This window comes from Epinephelus fuscoguttatus, linkage group LG15 (genome assembly GCF_011397635.1).
Source record: "Epinephelus fuscoguttatus linkage group LG15, E.fuscoguttatus.final_Chr_v1".
In the NCBI taxonomy this organism is placed as follows: Eukaryota; Metazoa; Chordata; class Actinopteri; order Perciformes; family Serranidae; genus Epinephelus; species Epinephelus fuscoguttatus.
In genome coordinates this window covers 29,818,448-29,837,896 of record NC_064766.1, presented here as the reverse complement: position 1 = coordinate 29,837,896, position 19,449 = coordinate 29,818,448, and the positions used below count along the sequence as shown (strand labels likewise).

Below are 19,449 nucleotides of genomic sequence, written 5' to 3'. Positions count from 1 at the left end.
AGTTTACAGTACAGGATGACTATAAAAAGGGGAAAAAAACAAGAATATTATTTAATCATGTAATAATAAAACTTTAAACAATATAAGATAGTTAAAGACATTAAAATTAATGCACTCATTACGGCTCTCTTAGTAGAACAATACTTAATATTATCTAATCACAGTTTATTCTTGGAAGAAAAAAAAGTTTTCTGTCAGCCAATTTATATTGTTTGAGAAAATTTGATTTCTTTGCTTTGCGTAGTAACTTCCTAGAATATCTGGTGGTTGCCTGGCAACAGCTCTTATGGTACAGGGTCATTTTTTGACACAAGGGGTCTCACCATTTTCCAGCATTGGATGCTTGATGGGTGTGCAACTAAGCCTGTCAGCTCCTAGATTTCATACCTGACCAACATGGCAGCGCTTTTGGAAACTTTCTCCCATATTACAAGAAGAGTTTACGAAAATGTGTCTCTGGAGACCTGTAAGGTGAGAATAAGCCATGCAGTTGCTAAATCTGTCCTCATTTTTTTTTAACATTAATTCATTCAACTTTTAGTTCAACTCGGAAATACATTTAGGTAGAGACCTCATTTACAATGTAGCCGAGTAATACAATATAAAGTTTTCAGTTTTCAATGTCTTTAGTTTCAGAAGCAGCGAGTCACTCTGGACGCCCCGGATTTGCGTAAAGTGGGACAGATTCAGCTTCATGCAAATAGATTAATGTCCCATCTCTCTGAACGCAGAATGCATTGCATAGCTGCTTACATAGACAATGAATGGGAGGCATGGTGAATCCTCTGGAAACGTACCATAAAAAAGCTATTTGTGGTTTTTACACCTAGGCTTCTGCAAAGAGTAAACATGCTACATACATCATGTTAACTGTTGAGTTCTGGGGATGCTGGTAGGTGGATTTTGATATTGTTGAACAGACAGCTAAACAATTTCTGCCATAGATGAGCTGAGAAATATATACGGCCGTAGATTTCGTTTCAACGTTGGGGAGTTTGGGGTCCTCCACCAGAAAATGTGTGCCATTACTTGATGTAACTGTCTTTAATTTTGTCACAGCAGAAGTCCTCTGCTACTTTAATGTTTTAACTGGGGAGACAAGTGCACATGTTCTAAATGATGAGGGTGATGTGTCCCCTACTTCCCCCTGAGATGTACGCCTGTGGAACAATAGTTTCCCTCTTTTCAGTGTTTGTGCTAAGCTAAGCTAACAGGCTGCTAGCTGTTGCCTTGGGCTATATTTAGCATACAAATGCAAGAGTGGTATCGATCGTCACATTTACGTCACTGCCTCAAAGTGAATCAGCGTATGTCTCAAAATGATGAACTATTCCCTTAAAAGCATTTATGTTAATAGAATTAAATGCTACTAGAGAAATGACTGAATTTCAGGAGTCACATTTTCATCATGAGTTGAATGTTTTTATTAATTACATCCACTGAACAATGTTCCAATCCAGGGAGTTTGACTTCTGTAACACTTGATAGTGGTTTCCATGGTTCTATCTGACCATGACCCATTTAAATATGCATTATTGCAGCAGTATCACAGTGCACTGTACAGGCCCATCCTGGCAGATGAGAGGGGGAGGAAAAGGGGGGATGATGTGGAGGAAAAGAAGAAACAAGGAATACGACTGCTTTGATCCAATTGTTCCCCAAAACCCTCGCCCTAGGCACTTGGTGTACTGTAGCTGTGAAATGAAAAAAGCATCACTGCTTCCACTAGCCTACAACAAAAGCTTAAAGCTTTGTTTCTGCTCTGGACTCAAAGTCAAAACAATTTGTGCGATGAATCTTTAAGCCTGTGCAAAATTTTTAAAGTGCCCACGGGGTAGGGTTTAGAGATTGATTTGGTATTTTTATAATCCGGGCTCAGTGTTTACAGTTTGTCCAAGTAGTTGTCGAGAGCAGGGATGCCCTCTTTCAGACCTTTGCGTTTTCTAATTTCAGCAACAACCTGGAAGGGTTTGGTGGTGGCGTCACTGGGGTCTCCCTGGAGAATCTGCCAGTGGTCGAACACGCACTGAGGGAAGGCCTGGCCTCCAGTGTTGCTGCGCAGGTCAGCTGTGAAACCTGGAGGCAACAAATGCAGATAAATGCTAATGTTTTAAATAGTGGAGTACTCTGCCAAAAAAGGAAAAAAAAACAGAGACCAAATTTATAAATAAAGTGAATTATTCTTAAACTAAACATATTGTATTAACAAGTATCAAATTTTGGTGAAACAGTTGAAAATACAGGAGGATTTATACAAACCAAACTCACCAAAGGACTCATTGACAGGCAGGTAAGCTTTCACCACGAACATGGGAGTGCCCATCACCTGGGATTCCTCAAACACGTGACCTCGTTTCCTGTTCAACACACCATAGATACCGCCGACCACCTGCTCTGGGCACTGCACCGACAAGAAGCAAAGCAGTCAGACATGAAGTGTGAACTGGCACACGTATAATTCTGACATAACATCGTAGCATATAAGTGGCTAACCTAAAAAACCTGAAGTCACTTCTGTAACACAGTAAAACCTTTGTAGACTAAAAAATGGTGGCATTTTCTTTCCCTTCGTAAAGCTGACTGCGATGTGTAATGCTTGGCCACATGCTCTAAACTAATGAGGTGTGGCATCAGGCTTTAGTTTAGGCTATATTGTAGCTTGCTTTGCTTAGTTTTAGCAAGATCATAGTAGCAAGAAAACAGCCACATCAAAACCATATATCAACACCATTGTGTTATTAGTTGCACTGTCTGTGTGTCTCTCGGCTTTCTGACAGTCTTTACCTGAAAACAATGGATTTGGATATTGGACCTCAGATTATCTGGCTCTGCACCGTGGATGTTTTATCAAACAGGCCCTACCCTGGGGGCAAGGTCTCGGGGGGCTGCTCGGCCCGAGAAGTCGCTGTGATTAACTTTGCATTTCTTGTCAAGGGGCGTAGTCATTCATGTTAATAACAGAGCCCTTAAAGTCCTGAAAGAGGACCAAAGGAATGGCCTAAAAATTTACTTTGAAAATGTCACAAGAAAGAAAGAAACCCTCAATTTATCTGTGCAGGGGGATAGGGGGGCCTTTTACGCATCTAGACCCAGAGGCCCATTGTGTCATAATCCGCCAACACTTTGGATGTGTTTTGGCTTTTATCAGTGCTTGGATTGAGACAATTTCAGGTCAAGGACTTGAACGAGCAATGAATGGTAATTACATTTGTGTTTCCCAGGATAGCAAAGGCATGATCTGCCGTACTTTGCCTTTCTCTCCCTCTGGTTTACCCTGACGTTCTTACCATAACCAATCTCACTCCTCTCACCTAAACCTAACCAACCCAACCAAGGCAATGAGAACTAGCCAATTAGAAGGGGGGTTGGGCCGGCCATGGATTTGCTGTTCTCGGAAATGCAAATTTACAAACAATAGGCCTGCAAGCTAGCTTAACCTAGCTAGCTGGGCTTGGCTGTACTGGCTGACAGCAGCAGTATCGTGGATTTCAGACCTCACATTGTCTGAACTGGGACGTGAGCATGGACCTGGACCAAATTGGGCTGGTGAGCCTGGTGACTAACTCGGCCTGGTTGGCTGGGCTGCACCTGGCCGTGTTAACCGAGTAACTTGTACTTTGTGCAGATGCGTAGATACGTGTTTGCTGGAACACGTATACATTGCACCGAGCAAGCAAGGTAGAACCAAAGACGGCTCTTCTTATTGCGGAAGACTAAGTCGAGGACATAATAGCACTACAAATCGCAAGTTATCTCAACACAATAAAACTTAATACTTTACTTGACTTCATTGTCCTTTGACTGAGGGCAAACTGGATGCTACAGTGACTCACTATTGCCTCTTGAGGTACAAGTGGTATTACAAGACAGGATGGGCCAGGGCTAACGTCTGACATAAAATCAAAGCTGTTACTTTTTCATATTCTGTTGATGTTCATTCTTTTAATGTTTTAAACTTTCTTACACATTGTCCTTTTAAATAGTTCACGTTTTTCTATTTGCTAACCATAACATAATCAAGTATAGTCTCCACAGATATCAATTGTGATATATAACAAAAACTTAAATGGTAATGGTACAGTTTTTATAGATTTACACAACTGATACGGGTCATTTATAGTTGGACCATTTCACAATGTTGTTCTAAGGATTTATTTTGAAGGTAATCTGCCTCCACACACACCTGAATCTCCACCAGGTATACAGGCTCCATGAGTCGTGGCTGAGCAGTGAGCTGGCAGGCGTACAGAACCCTGCGAGCTGTGGGAATAATCTGTCCTCCACCACGGTGGATGGCGTCTGCGTGCAGTGTCACATCATGAATGTCAAAGCGAATTGAGCGCATATTCTCCTCACACAGGGCTCCCTGCATGATGATGACAGAGACTGCAAGCTTAATCTCAGGAGCATACAAGTACAGCACAAACACAACAGAACAACATTGTATCTGATACACAGCTACCAATTTAAAAAACTATCACCCACCTCTTTAGTCGCCCACTGAAAACCAGCCACGACGCTGTCCTTGATCTCGTTGAGGTACTGAACCCCCTTCGTCATGTCTATCAGCAGGTTGGCCCCGCTTCCATCTGGACCGAAGCACCAGATCTTCCTGGCTTCTGTCACCTCCCACTCATACTTGTCGGCGAGGTAACGTGCACGTGCCTTGAGCTCCTGGCGATGGCTGACCTCTCCCTTCTCAATATCTTCAGCTAGGCCGTCGGGGAAGGGGCGGGACTTCATGAAGAGACGATTGTGCTTGTTGGGAGACTTAGACAGACACATCTGGTCTGATTCTTCCGTCACTGTCTCTCTGTACGACACAACTGGGTCTGATTTCTGGAAACAGATGAAGGAAAGGGGAGTCAAAGTTGAGAGTATAGATGGTGGTCCAACAATGTGAGAAGCAAATGTGCATTTTGTTGTGTTTTATCCCTTTAAATTATTTTTAGTGTTTCTGAAAGACATTATTCTAGTTATACTCAACTTGAGCTTTATTTTCCTAACTTTGCTGTTACAATGACAATCTGTGTTCAAATGTTACTATACACATTAACACAGCCATGTAAAGCTCTTAGAGGGATAGCTCAGAAGTGGGGTTGTATGAGGTGCTTAGCCACAGTCAAATGTGGTAGATGGCAGTCAGCATGACTCCAGTTTGGAGAAGCAGGCAGGAGTACTGACACAGAAGCTAAGCAATGTACTGCTTCATAAAAGCCACCAGACTCCATTGACAAAAACAGTAATATTACCTTGCTCAATACAGGAGCTGTTGGTCTACTGCTGCCTCAATCATTTAGTTTTTCTGGTGTCATTGTGTGACTTTGGTGAATCCAAACTAACCCCTTTAAATGCCAAAGTCACACAATAGCACATACCAAATAACTGATCGAGGCAGTCGTAGACCAGCAGCTCCTGTGCTCAACGATGTTAAATCACTGTTTTTCTCAATGGAGTCTGGCTTTGACAAGAGTGACAACGGCTTCAGTCTCCCGTCAGAAATTGCTATCTTACAGTATTGTAAAGTGGTAAAAAATATTCCAAATATAGCATACACTTAAACCGAGATCAATTTTCACATCCAAAGCAGTACATTCCTTAGTTTATATGGCGGCACTCCTGTCTACTTCTCCAAAGTGGAGGCGTGCCGACCGCCACCTACTGTACATAATACACTGACAATGGATAAGTACCTCATAAAACCCCACTTCAAAAGATCCAGACCATGCCTTTAACTTTACAGAGTGGTAAAATCTCTGTTCTGCTCGTCTCACCTTCAGCGGAATGCAGGCGTGGTCTTCCTCCAGATCCTTCAGGCAGATCTCCAGGTGCAGCTCTCCCGCCCCGGCGATGATGTGCTCCCCGGACTCCTCGATGATGCACTGCACCATGGGGTCAGACTTGGCTAGACGCTTCAGTCCCTCCACCAGCTTGGGCAGGTCAGCGGGGTTCTTGGCCTCTACAGCGACTCTGACCACAGGGCTCACACTGAACTTCATCACCCTCATGTTGTGGGCCTGCGGACAGAGCCAGAGTCACCGAGCTAAGTGTTGTGACAGGAAGAATTACGCTGACAGCAATAACTCAGTATAATAACTAAGGATCCACTGTGTGGTGCTTGAACTTAAGTATACTGGGGGAAAGGCAATACGCTACTTGGTCATAGGTGGTAATCGTCCCTGTCTTAACCAGGAACTGGTCGACTCCAACAAGACCCACGATGTTGCCACATGGGACATCTTCAATAGGCTCCACATACCGGCCCATCATCAGAATGGTCCTGGATGGGGGAAAAAAGTTGCCAATACATGAAAACAAAAGCATTAGAGGAGAAACATGAATCCAGAACTAATTTTCTATGTCCTCCAACCATCTCAGGCCTCTGTGCAGCACTTTAAACATCAACATGCTCACCTCTGGATGGGTTTGATGTAAAGATCCTCCTTCTTTCCGGGGGCGAAGTTTGGCCCCATGATGCGCACTTTCAGGCCAGTGGACACACAGCCAGAGAACACGCGGCCAAAGGCGTAGAAACGACCTTTGTCGCTGGTTGGGACCATCTTGGAAATGTACATCATCAGAGGAGCCTTGGGATCGCAGTTCTTAATACCTGAGAAGACAGCAGACAGCAGAGATATAGTAAGCTCTGAGGATAGTATAGCTATAACACAAAGCTTACGAATTAGGCCAAATCATCATAAAGCTCTATATCTAATTATGTCCTCTCCAGGTGGTGAAGGGTGTGTTCCACTGACCCATGGCAGCCTCATCGTCTCCTGGCCCTTCATAGAGCAGCTCACAGCGGTACTTCTGCGCAGTGACGGGGGAGGGCAGGTGGATGGTGATCATCTGGAGCAGGGCCTCTCCGGCAGGCAGCCAGCGACGCATCACTGCCTTCAGCAGGGGCTTCCCTTCTTTCTCCCTGTCCTCTGCGTCGAGTTTGACGTCCAGCTTTTCAATTAGTTTGGCTGTCTCCTCCTTCTTAAAATTCATGATGGCATCGAAAACCTAGAGGGACGGTGAGAGAGGGCAAAAAGAAGACATCAAACTTGAGCCCAAAGGCTTCGCCAGAAAGTCAATGCGTTACAGTCAGCCTTAACTTTCTAAAGCCCCTGTGTGTGTGTACACTTTAATGTGATATTTCAAATAATTTTGATGGCAGTTTTTGTCTATATCTACCACATCTTTTTTGGTGCTGCCACTACATGTTTCCAAGAACATAATCCTACATGTAGGTGCTTTAAATCCATTTAAAACAATACAAAAACATATGAAGATCATCAGATATGGTTAACATATTAATTGTTGGTTTATGTCACTTTTTTCTTGCCATTCACCTTAAAGATGGGATCCAAAACGAGCTGGCTGAAGGTGCGGGGAAGTTTCTGGCCATCAGGGCCGGTGGCAGTCTTACTGAACTTGCCGGCACTTGGGTCAAAGTATCTGTGGATATAATGATTGTGCAACATCATGACACTCAGATGACTGACATCTAGCTCATCATCCTGTTTAATTGTGGAATATATGCCGGTTATTATGAAGATTTTTTTGTGTGTGTGTGTGTTCAGGAAAAAGTTAAAGAACAACTTAACACTAGGTAAAAGTGTAGGTATTGCTGACCTCTGATGGTTTTACCTCTTGTCATGTACAAGCATACTCAAGGGTGGAAATGCCAAAAAACTGAATATTTTTTTTAAATACTGCAAAAACGTTTTCACGCTTGGTGGTGGTGAAAAGTTATATTGATAAAAGGTAAATGTGACTAAGTGCAACGAACTCAGACTAGGGAAATAAATTATGACATCCAGTCACTGGATAGGCCACTGCGAGCTCTCTTTGTCGTCTCTGGATGGCTTTTAAGGGGAAACTTCTGTATTTTTCAACCTGGACCCTATTTTCCCACTTTTTCTATGCCTAACTGGCTGATAGACAACACATTTTTTGAAACTGGTCCAGTATTGAGAGAGCCACAGCAGCAAAACAGGCTGCAATGTAATCCCTATGGGAAACTGTGCACTGTCAATCAATTAACATCCACTAACAGTGTTTCTTTTTGCCACTGTAAGGCTTAAATTGTTATTATAAGTGTCTGACAAATGCACTGCCAATCACACCAATATATTTAGGCAATGTCTGAAGTTAGGTTTATTTCACAAGACCCTACAGCAGCACTACTGGTTGTTATCCCTGAAAGTCTAAATGTGGGGGATAAGAAATACCTCTTACATATATATCACTTACAGCAAGTGTGTAAGCTTCAAATGGCTGAAACCAGAACCTCCTACATACAATACATGGATCCAAAAAGTCTGGGACCTCTATCAGATGGAACAAATTACATAAGATTACAAAAATCCAAATGATGGAGATGTTACTGAGAGTCAGGGAGGAGGAATGCTGGGATGAGTTTGTTGTTGTTGGAGTACCAAAAGCGTAGCTTAGTGTTATCTAAAAAAAACTGTCAATGTCATGGCTGAATATTTGGCTGATTTCGACAATGTGGGAAAGTCAAGATATCAGAGCGAGACTTGGGTGCACACACAAACAAACACACCAGATCAGCAAAAGGTAAGGAGAAGTGTTTTATCTCTCTGTAGGTCCTTTTCTGTAATGTTTCCAGACACTGACAATGACAATATGAACCCATCAGTGGCAAATAAAAAAAAAAAAAAAAACAGCACCGAAGGTGGATGGAAATTGACGGTGCACTATTGCCTGTAGGAAATACATTGCAGTTGCTGTGGCACTCTCAATATTGGACCAATTCAAAAGCCATCTCCATTTAGATGCAAGAACATGGGAACATAGGGCCAGTCTCAATAATACCAAAGTTTCCCTTTGACACGCTTATGCACACAAGGCTGTTATCAAAACTCTTCCAAGAGCACACAGCTGTTATATTAGCTGTTCAAAACCCTCTATTTTCATTGAGCAGTGTGCTATTCGTTATCATATATCCATTGTTTTCCTTCATTTGAGGTTTCACTGGCGCTCTTTTAGTTACGTTCTCTTGTGGTGACCACTTCTGCAGTGGCACCTGACTGGAGAAGTCGCGGCATCTACTGCTCTATGAACCCACTCCCAATATTCGCCTAACAGTAGCGGATGGAAAAGCACATAAATGTGAATTTTCTTTTGCCGATTTTCTGGAAATTTGGTGAGGTTTGGGTGTGGTCCCAGATAGCGCACAAGATGCTTGAAACTTTCAACCAGAGAAGGCAGAAATGCTGCTTTTCAGCTTCGTGTTAAGTCACTATGTGGAGCATAATTCTGTCTAGATATGTTTGTCATCATGTTTACCTGTCACCCCACAGTTTCTTCATCATGTCCTCCACTTTCTTACACCTCTCTGCTGGTCCCAGTTGAGCGTCTCCTTTTGTGAACTTAGCCACGTACATCTCAGCAAACTGCTTCAAGGTGAAAGCCCAGCCATGGAGGCCAGAGCCGAAGCCGACTGTGCCAACAACAGGGTCAATCTGAGGGAAAAAGTCCAGTATTCTTTGAAATTGCAGCTATTGTAAGTGTACAACAACAGTTAGCCGTCTATTTGAGCATCTGCCTCACCATGATGTTCCCCATGGGTCCCCCCTCATCCTCTCCATAGGTGGAGATAATGACATTGACGTTCTCTACGATGCGCTGAAAGGTCTGGAAGAGCTCATCGGGCTCCAGCTGCAGCTCAAGCAGAGCCCGGTCCATCTTGTTCATCATCAGCACTGGCTTGATGCGCTCGGCGATGGCCTGCCGCAGTACGGTCTCAGTCTGCACGCACACACCTGTCACAGGAAACAAACAGGTGAGCCCGGGTGAAAAACGAGTTTGTGCACGAGGAAGACGTGGAGGCGGTTAGGAGGGTGTCAGCCTTCATGTAATTACCTGAGACACAGTCCACCACCACCAGGGCTCCATCAGTTACCCTGAGGGCAGCGGTGACCTCAGAGGAGAAGTCGACGTGACCAGGAGAATCAATCAGGTTGATGAGGAAGCCGTTTCCGTCTTTACTCTGCTTGATAAAGGCCAGGTCGTTTTCTCCAAGCTCATAGTACATGGAGATGGCCCTGAATAGCACACAGGACATGAGAAGGCTGGGAACGTGTTCACTGTTCACACTGAAATAAACTTTAACACCAGTTAAAGCAGCTATGAGGAGTTTAAACTGGATATAAAACTGTCTAAATTTGAAACTCTATTTGACCTACATAAGCAAACCAGACCATCAGCGAGAGGATTGGCTATTTCTATAGAGTTATTCTTAACGCCTGTCACTGACTCCCCACAAAGTCAGACGAAACAATTTACGGCAAGCAAACAGGAAGAGCCGATGTTTACATTCTCCCCAAGCCTCCAGCAACAGCACCAATTTGATTTAGTGGCCAAACTGTGGACTTACACCTTACAGTTACGTCACGTGATGCCATTGAGCCCAAAAGACTTTTCCCCATAGACTTATATTGTGAAAGAGACGGCGGATACATTTTCTAGTATCACAACCCCACGAAATGACTCGTTCCACTAGAAGAACTTGACCCATTTGGTCTGATAACATTTCTAAAGTCTAGAAGAGCTGCACAATGAAACCACTGTATCTCTATTTAAGTTAGTGGAGGGCTAAACAGGAAGTAGCTGCTCAGCTGGCGAAAGTCTCTCATTATACATCCATGATTTTTGCAGGCAACATTTCACAGTGCGTAAAAGGTTAGCCAGTTCAAAGGAAGAGGAGAGGAAATTGCTTTGGAGAGTTTATTATAAACAGCGCAGACACGCTACTCGTCCTCATGTGAGATTGCTTATGCAGGAATGTTTTCAATAGTAAAGTTTTAACGAAAATGCATGTATATGGGAAGTATTGAGCGTACAACTGGATAAATGAGACTTGAATTATACTACACGAGTTGTACGAGAGTTTGGAGACAGATGTTTTGATATAGTTTTGCCATTGTCGAATGCAGACCCCTATGACTTCAATTCATTGTGGAGTTTCTTGGTTTTTGGATTCTTCGTTCACAAAAGAGGCTTGGGGTAAAACTATCACGAATTCAGCATAACACAAGATGAGTAATTGATATACAAGTGGTCATTTTGGGGGGGTGATTTGAGGGCTTTAATTACTGAACCACATACGTTGATTTGATGGTGATGCAGCGCTCCTGCTCGTCCTTGCGCGTGTCTGTGAAGCGGGTCTCTCCGGCACGGGATGAAGCAATGATCCCCGCCTTGGACACCAGCGAGTCCGTCAGAGTGGACTTCCCATGATCCACGTGGGCAATCACAGACATGTTCCTGATGTTGGACTTCTTGTCCATGATGGCACGGATCTGATCCACGGTGAAGTTCACCTGGTGGGGGGAGGGTCGAGTGTATGTGAGGGGTTACATATTCATCCATCCACAACCAGCAGAGCTTTCATCTTATTCATCATATTATGTTTATCGGTGTCCACTACCAGATCTCTGCAGCCGTTCCAAGAGGAGTTATAAAAAGAAAGAAATGTTTGAAACTGAATCCACCGGCCTGACTAGGAGGACAGGACAGGAGGAGTGTGGGCACCGCATGAAGACTTTACCTTCTGGTTCCCAATCAAGCAACACATCAGGAATGACTGAGTCACTGCTCACATGCTGCGGCTGAATGGACCCAGCTCAACCATTTCACAATCACAAGTCAAGGGGACAGGATGTTGCAATCTCATACCTTAAATTCTTAATATTAGGTTGCTGAATTTGATCTTGAACAGACCAATAAATGTTGCTCATGCTCTCTATTACAAGTGAGATACAAGTGAGGCCTAGAATTTAACAATAAAATGGACGTATGCAGGAATTTAGTGAAGACTAAGCCCCTTTTTTTAAGATGATGAAAGCTTTGTATGGGATGTTTGTCCCTTAGTGTGGTGGGGAAATGTGGGCATTTTCATTGTAGGCCTATGTGGGCTTCAGCATAATGAATTTAATTGTCAATATATAATAAGAAAACATTATTTAACACATGTTAAATGCAGTCTGCCTGCATAATAATAACAGAAATATCAAATTTGGGATGTCCAGACATTCACTGAAACATTCACAGGCTCTTATATCATCATAATTACTCATTATAAGCCGATAGAAAACCTTATCCCACCACTGAAATCAAATTCACTGCAGCTCTCTGGGCCGGTGACGTATTATATGTAATAATATATTTTGTCGCCTGTTACATGAGAGTATGGCTATGACGCAATCTCTTGTAACCTCACCTAAATCTACAGCCTAATAAAAATAAGATCCTCCGATGGGACATGTCAGCATGTGCTTTGTTTCTCTCAGCATTTTCACCCATGATATTTGTGCAGTCATGCTCCAGCAGCAGCAGATATTAAAGGATTTGCTATGAACGTCACAGAGAGGCAGAGCGGGCCGTGCATGGAAAGGCCACAGCCCTGCTGCCTTATCAGCTGGCTGTCTGCTGCGTATGTTACAACGGACCACATACTGAGCCTTTATCTGATCACATAACACCACCAGAGCATCGGCATCCATTTCACACACACACCTGACGGGCTCCATTGCAGCTTGTTGCACCGTTATAACTTGCATGAAGGTTACACGGCGGGGCGGCTCTCAGCCTGCTTTTGACCTGCTACTAATACATGAAATGAGCAATGGTCGGAGGGTTTGAGCCCCAAAATCGACTCACCATTTTGTCTGCAGATCGTTGGTCTTGGAGAGTAGCGGTTTATTGCTGTAACACACTGCCTCGGAGAACGGGCAGTCCCGGCGGTGACAGGAGAGACGTTGCTGCTGCGGCTGCTGCTGCGGCTGCCGTGTGAAGGTGCAGGGCGGAGGCTGCGGCAGCAGGGGGCGCTGCAGCTCAACAGCCGGGACACTCAGAGATGATGGAGGTGAGCCAACTGCTCTCACTGCTGCGGCTCTGCTGCTGCTGCTGCTGGGTGGGTTTGTGTTTGAGCCTGAGTGGGAAAGAAAAATGACTTGACCATGGGTTTAATGTATTTAATTCTATTTAAATCACGGTGCCCTACAACAGCAAAGAGAAAAGCTTAAGTTACATTTCAAAAGTGAGAAGAAGAGTCTAAAATGGCAGTTAGCCCCCTGATATGCTAGGCTAGTGCTGCTGGGTGGGTTTGTGTTTTAGCCTGAGTGAGAAAGAAAAATAACTTGACCATGGATTCCATGTATTTAATTCTATTTAAATCACAGTGCCCTACAACAGCAAAGAGAAAACTGAAGTTAATTTTCAAAAGTGAAGAAGAAGAGTCTAAAATGGCAGTTAGCCCCCTGATATGCTAGGCTAGTGCTGCTGGGTGGGTTTGTGTTTGAGCCTGAGTGGGAAAGAAAAATAACTTGACCATGGATTCCATGTATTTAATTCTATTTAAATCATGGTGCCCTACAACAGCAAAGAGAAAAACTTAAGTTACATTTCAAAAGTGAGAAGAAGAGTCTAAAATGGCAGTTAGCTTCCTGATATGCTAGGCTATTTACCTTTTTGTTTCTGTTTTTCGCCGTTTCATCTCTACTACAAATGCAGCTGTAGCCAGTATCTCACTATCACTATCCTCATTTATATTTTAAGAAGCTACAAATTATATTCAGCCACAAAAAAAGCTGGAAACCAGAACAAGAGTAGAGACAGTTGTTGCATAGAGATGATACACCGTCTCATCTAGTTGCATTGTTGTGAAATGGCAGGTTTTTAGAATGTTGCAGAACGATGCATTGCAAGTAGTTGCCTGTTTCAACTCTTCTTGTTGCGAATCTTTGGTCTGAACTGGGCTTTAGAAATATGCCTGTGTTCAAAGGAAAAACTCCATTTGCTATATGTGCTTTTGATTGTTATAAAATATATGCCTACTCTCCATAAACTATAAAAAACTTTAAATTAAATGAATAATCCCTTATTTCTGTTGGTATTTTTGTCACACATATGCGATCATGATTTCTGGGTAACACGTATGTTGGTGTTATCCAATGTGAAGTCTCTATTTTATCATGTGTTGATAAGATGATACAGCACCTAATTTAGGCGCATGACTAGTGTGCCTTAGAGTCCGTCATAACAAGTCATAATAAATTTCAATTAAATACGTCGTTGCTGCATTTTGACTTTGCAGGGGAGCATGGGTTTGACATATTTCTTGGTATCTGTTTGAGTATCTGTTACTTTTGTAATCGTTTTTGATTATCTTTTATGTATACAATAGTATTTTTTAACATATAATTATTATTATTATTTTGAGTTAGCCTTGGATGTGTGCTCTCATCTATTTGGTTGAAACCACCCACCCAAGTGATGGTCAGATCAGTTCATTTAATATCTTCCAACATCACAAATTTGCCTAATGTAGTAGCTGAGTGTTGACTTTAGGTGACTCGTTTGGTGGATGGATCCATTTCTTCCAAGTACACAACACCTCCACTGGGTTTGTGTGATTAAGAGAAAAAAGCAATAGAACAAATTTAAGAGAAAACTGAAGGACAGTTAGCTATTTTCAAATTGTATAGTTTGGAGCTTGAGGCTATTTTGTCACCTAGATTAACATGGTTTAGCCTCTGTATAGTTGTTATTTTAATACATTTCAGAATTATATTTCTAGGCACTTGGAGCACTGCCATTGCTGTTGGATTTGTCCCTGCTTTTAATAAAAATGATAAGCAGTCTTTGTCTTTGGAAAATACAGACCCTCTGTGGACAGGGTCTGTGGCAGTGTTGTATCAGGATGTTGTAGCAGCCTTCCACCAGCTGAGGGCAGAGCAGCACAGAACATCTCAGCGTGGTCGACTCTGAAATGGGACACTGAAATTAGGAAAAGCTGAATGAAACAGGTGATACATCGCTGCTGTGTAAATGTGCACATGTGTGTGTTTGCAGAGGGTAATGGGATGTTTCCTGTACCCCCAGTGGATTCCATGTGCTTACTTCTACACTGAAAATCCATTCTTCAAGAATGTACAGGCATATAATGGACCCGTATGAGAGTGGATGAGGTGTACCTGCCACAGCAGTTTATTGTTGTGGATAATTACAAAAATAGATATGACTTTATAAAAGCTTGGGAAGAAATTCACAAAAAGAATGTCATAAAAACTGCAATCCCTATAATCAGATATCTGCAGATATATGAAGAATCTGTAGCAAAGAGACAAGATTTTAGTATCAGAAGTGTTTAGGTTTCTATTTGTAGTCTGAGTAGTATTGACCAGTCGCATCGAGAGGCAGGTAAATGGACCGTGGTGAGAAGTGGAACGCATCAGCTGTCGTCTGACTACGATTTAGGTATTTATTAGATTTATTTTAAATATTTATATACATTTATATGCATCTATTTGTGTACAAAGATTAGCTGAAATAACTGCCGTACGAAAGAGAAAGTAAAGACAGTTTGGGAGTAGGTTACTGTCCAAAGAAGAGCGAGAAGAGAGAGCTGAGCCAGAAGGCAAAGCTAGTGATTTACTGGTCCATCTACGTCCCAACCCTCGCCTATGGTCATGAACTTTGTGTAGTGACCGAAAGAATGAGGTCAGGAATCAGGTTGTTGAAATGAGTTTCCTTTGCGGGGTGGCTAGGTTCAGCCTTAGAGATAGGGTGAGGAGCTTGGACATCCAGAGGAGTTCGGAGTAGAGCTGCTGCTCCTTCGTGTCCATAGGGGTCAGTTGAGGTGGTTCGGGCATCTGATCAGGATCCTCCTGGGCGCCTCCAATTGAAGGTGTTCCGGACACCTCCCACTGGCAGGAGGGATTACATATCTCGTCTGACCTGGGAACGCCTCGGGGTCCCCCAGGAGGAACTAGAGAGCGTTGCTGGGGAGAGGAGCGTCTGGAATGTTTTGCTTGGCTTATTGCCCCTGCGACCCGGCTTCGGATAAGCAGTTGAAAATGGATGGATGAATGAATGGACAAAAGAAAAAGTCTTGGCCCATATATCCCCTGGTAACACAAGATCTCCCGGAATATTGGCCGTTGCCCCCAAGAACAGTGTCTGGCTTTAAAGCCAATGTGACAGTGGCAAAACTGTGTAACTACAACTTTTGGGTCCTGGTGCTATTGTGCCTAAAGACTTTTTCTCATAGACTTACATTGTGAAAGAGATGTCGGTTAAGCAGCAGAGGGTGTAACCAAAAGTATAATTCTCAAGTGCGCTCGCTCTAATGGTCCAGCGATGCAGAAGAAGAGCTGGAGATCAGATAATTTTTACACACAGAGGCTGAAGTTTTGGCTTCATGTGCCACTGAGAAAGGTTCATAGGAGTGAACACCGCCCCGCATCAAATGCTGTGTCCAGTTCTCCTTATACATCCATGGTTGCCCCCAGAGGCTTATTGCAGTCAGACCGACAGCTTAATGGTTCTGACCAAGATTGCAAAAATTATGAGTGACTTACTTTTTAATGGGTACATCTCTTTCACCAGTTGAAAAACGATAAAATAACGAACTGATCTTTTGTCCAGGTGCTCTTCAGTTATTTTCCAGAGGGCAAGCATCGGTAGTGACATTGTCCTGATTAATTTAAGAGAAAGACACAGGGGCAGTCCAAAGACATGCAAGCTAGGTTAACTGGTGACTCTAAATTACCCGTAGGTGTGAATGTGAGCGTTGTCTGTCTCTATGTGTCAGCCCTGTGATAGTCTGGTGACCTGTCCAGGGTGTACCCCACCTCTCGCCCAATGTCAGCTAGGATAGGCTCCAGTCCTCCAGCTACCCCTAACAGGATAAGCAGTTATGGAAAATGAATATATGAATGATACAGGTACAAAGCAGATGGGGCTGCAGAACGGGTGAACCTGGAATAAGGTTAAAGATATTCATTGCAGTGCACAGGGGAAGATGAGCTGCAGGTTAGGAGAAGGTTGAGCTGGTAGCTGACAGCCAGGAACTGAGGCCAGTGCAGTTAAGGGCTGAGGAAGCAGGGCCAGAGAGAGATCAGAGGAGACTGAAGGTTCTTGTATGTGCATTTTCAATGTGCACATACAAAGTGCTGCAGAAAAAGTTTTACACTTGGGGGAGGTTGAAAAGTTCGTATATCGATAAAATGTAAATGCGACCAAGTGCAATGAAACGGATTCAGTGAATGATGATCTCTAATACTCTTGTGTCTGAACACAGAACTGTAATATTAGTCGTTCAAAACTCCACTGTCCAATGTGCTCTCTGCTATCATACAGCCATTGTTTTCCATTTTTTTGATGTTTGACTGCTACTTTTTTTATTCACGTCATCTCATTGCACCCTCCTTTGCAGAGTCACCTGACTGAAGAGTTAGCTAGTGCTTATCTCTATGACACAATGCCCAATATTGGCATAACAGCAGTGGATGGTAAAACACATAAATTTGCATTTTCTTTTGCCTATTTTCTGAAAATGTGGTCAGAATTTGTGCTACATTTGGATGGAAACCCAGCTTGAGTTATGGGCTCCAGGGCAAAGCAGCAGGCATGAGGTTCAAAGATAGGCAGGGATCAGACATCAGAGTCAGAACAGGCAGGACTACAAGGCAAATGGAGGACAGGATGAGAACAGGCGACAGGGACTAAATACAGAACAGCAAAACTGGTAATAGCTTGGCTTGTGGCAAAGCAACACCGACTGATAGCAGAGACTACAATCTGGCAGAGTGGAGGTGGCAGAGCTGAGTATTTGTAGAAGACTGATTACAGAGATGAAATGCAGCTGGTGTGGCTCTGCTCAGACTGTCACACACCTGCAGGCAAACACACACACAAACACACACCGTGGAGAGAGGAGGAGGACCACTCAGGGAGTGGCAGCAGGTTAGTGAGGCCTTGAATTAGAGGTAGAGGACATGGCAGATGATAAACCAGTGACAGATGTGACACCCGGAGGAGGAGACACACTAGCAAATGTATTTTTCATAACTTGACAACCCCAAATTTGCAATTAATACTTGACTATTGTAGAAAGAGGTGCTGCCTTTTTTTGTCTCCACATCACAACTCGAACACACAAACAGAAATTGAAAGTTAAAAATAACAGGCTGTAAAAACTTAACTCATCTCTGCTACCTTCAGGAACACAAGGGAGGCAGGGAAGTTATTAAAGTTTCTAGCAAGAGCTAAAATCCAATAATTTCTGTGGTCATTTCATTTGCAGGAGCACTGTGTCATGTTTCCACCAGAAGAGTCAACTTACTGAAACAGTGATGCTCGGTGCAAATGCGTCTGTTTCCAGGTGTCAGTCAAGGTGATGAGCACCGATTGCTTCACGTCAAAAATAGTGACTGCTTTATGGCGTAACATCTTCTTCCTATATTTTTTGCACAGCTGGTGTCGCCTTGAAGCTTCCCCCTGTAGGATGTTGACTGTTGCAGTGCTGCTTTAGCTGGAAAAAAGCTTTTGAAAACACCAAGGGGAGAAATCTGAAGCTGAAATCTGCTCCCTTCACTCAACACAAAAGGTTTGAGAAATGCACAGACTTGGTGCATCGAATACTAGATATTAAAGCTCAGTCAAACCTATCAGATGATAAAATTCATGGTAATTTGATATAATTCACCTCTAAACATCAGGCATAATTGAAGTGTTGGTTTCTGTGCTGATGAAATTCAGTCACACATACAGTTTTAGATAAAATACTGATAATATATTTTGCACCACTTCCTTGAGGAACACGACAGAAACTGACCTGAATTTAGACTTAAAATAAGTGATAGAGTCACTGCAGGTCAGGCTCTTTATGGAAATGTGAGAGCTGACCAAAAACCTGAGGGACTGAAAAAAACCCAGTTGTATTTTCACATTCTGCACAAGTCCTGCAGTTAAGAAAACTCTGATGTGACACTTTTAGTTTTAAAGTTAAAGGGACAGTTCACCCCCAAATCAAAGTACAATTCTCGTATCTGTGGTGCTATTTATCAGTCTGGATTGTTTTGGTGTGAGCTGCCAAGATATCTGCTTTCTCTCGAATATAATGGAACTAGAAGGCACTCAGCTTGTGGTGCTCAAAGCACCAAAAAACACATTTGAAAAACTCAACAGCAATGTCTCTTTCCAGAAATCATGACCTGGTTACTCAAGATAATCCACAGACTTGTTGAGATCAGCATTTTCTTTCTACTGAACTACACCCCGCCAACTGTATCACCGTGCTGAAGGAAGTGTGCATCTACTCATGGACGAGAGGCTCGTGCTTGTTAAACATAGGATGTAAACATTAATGGCTTCTTCCTCAGCTGAACTGTAATGTTAGCTAGCTCAGTGGTGCTAGGTGAGCTAGCAGTAGATAAAGCACTTTTATAAAAATAGACTGTGATCAAAATAAAATGCAAAGACAGGATTTTTTCCTGTTTGAAAATATACTGCATATTATGAAAAGGAAAAATTAAATAAAACAGCACTGAAGCTACAGAGGTTTAAAGGTTTGCAGGTTTATAGCATGAGTATAAAGGTATCAAGTAGGTCTAAATCCATTCTAGTTTGGAACAATTAAAAATCTTTGTG

The 19,449-nt window shown here is 42.9% G+C and overlaps 2 protein-coding genes across 2 annotated transcripts in view; one reads left to right on the top strand and one right to left on the bottom strand.

Annotated features, from left to right (window-relative positions):
• Positions 1-1,395: 1,395 nt before the first annotated feature.
• On the bottom strand, positions 1,396-12,821 carry LOC125902696 (elongation factor 2). The gene is made up of 14 exons (XM_049599235.1): positions 12,676-12,821; positions 11,122-11,336; positions 9,877-10,058; positions 9,565-9,776; positions 9,301-9,476; positions 7,338-7,443; positions 6,756-7,008; positions 6,415-6,610; positions 6,157-6,280; positions 5,775-6,017; positions 4,486-4,839; positions 4,184-4,366; positions 2,269-2,401; positions 1,396-2,076 (listed from the first exon to the last, which is right to left on the bottom strand). The coding sequence occupies exons 1-14, from the start codon at positions 12,676-12,678 to the stop codon at positions 1,883-1,885; spliced, it is 2,574 nt and encodes an 857-aa protein (XP_049455192.1). The 5' UTR covers positions 12,679-12,821; the 3' UTR covers positions 1,396-1,882.
• Positions 12,744-19,449, top strand: part of LOC125902700 (cyclic AMP-responsive element-binding protein 3-like protein 3-B) — a 28,764-nt gene continuing 22,058 nt past the window's right edge. The window contains exon 1 of the mRNA XM_049599238.1: positions 12,744-12,880. Within this exon, the coding sequence (XP_049455195.1) occupies positions 12,872-12,880 (9 nt within the window). The 5' untranslated portion in view covers positions 12,744-12,871. The remainder of the gene's footprint in view (positions 12,881-19,449) is intronic.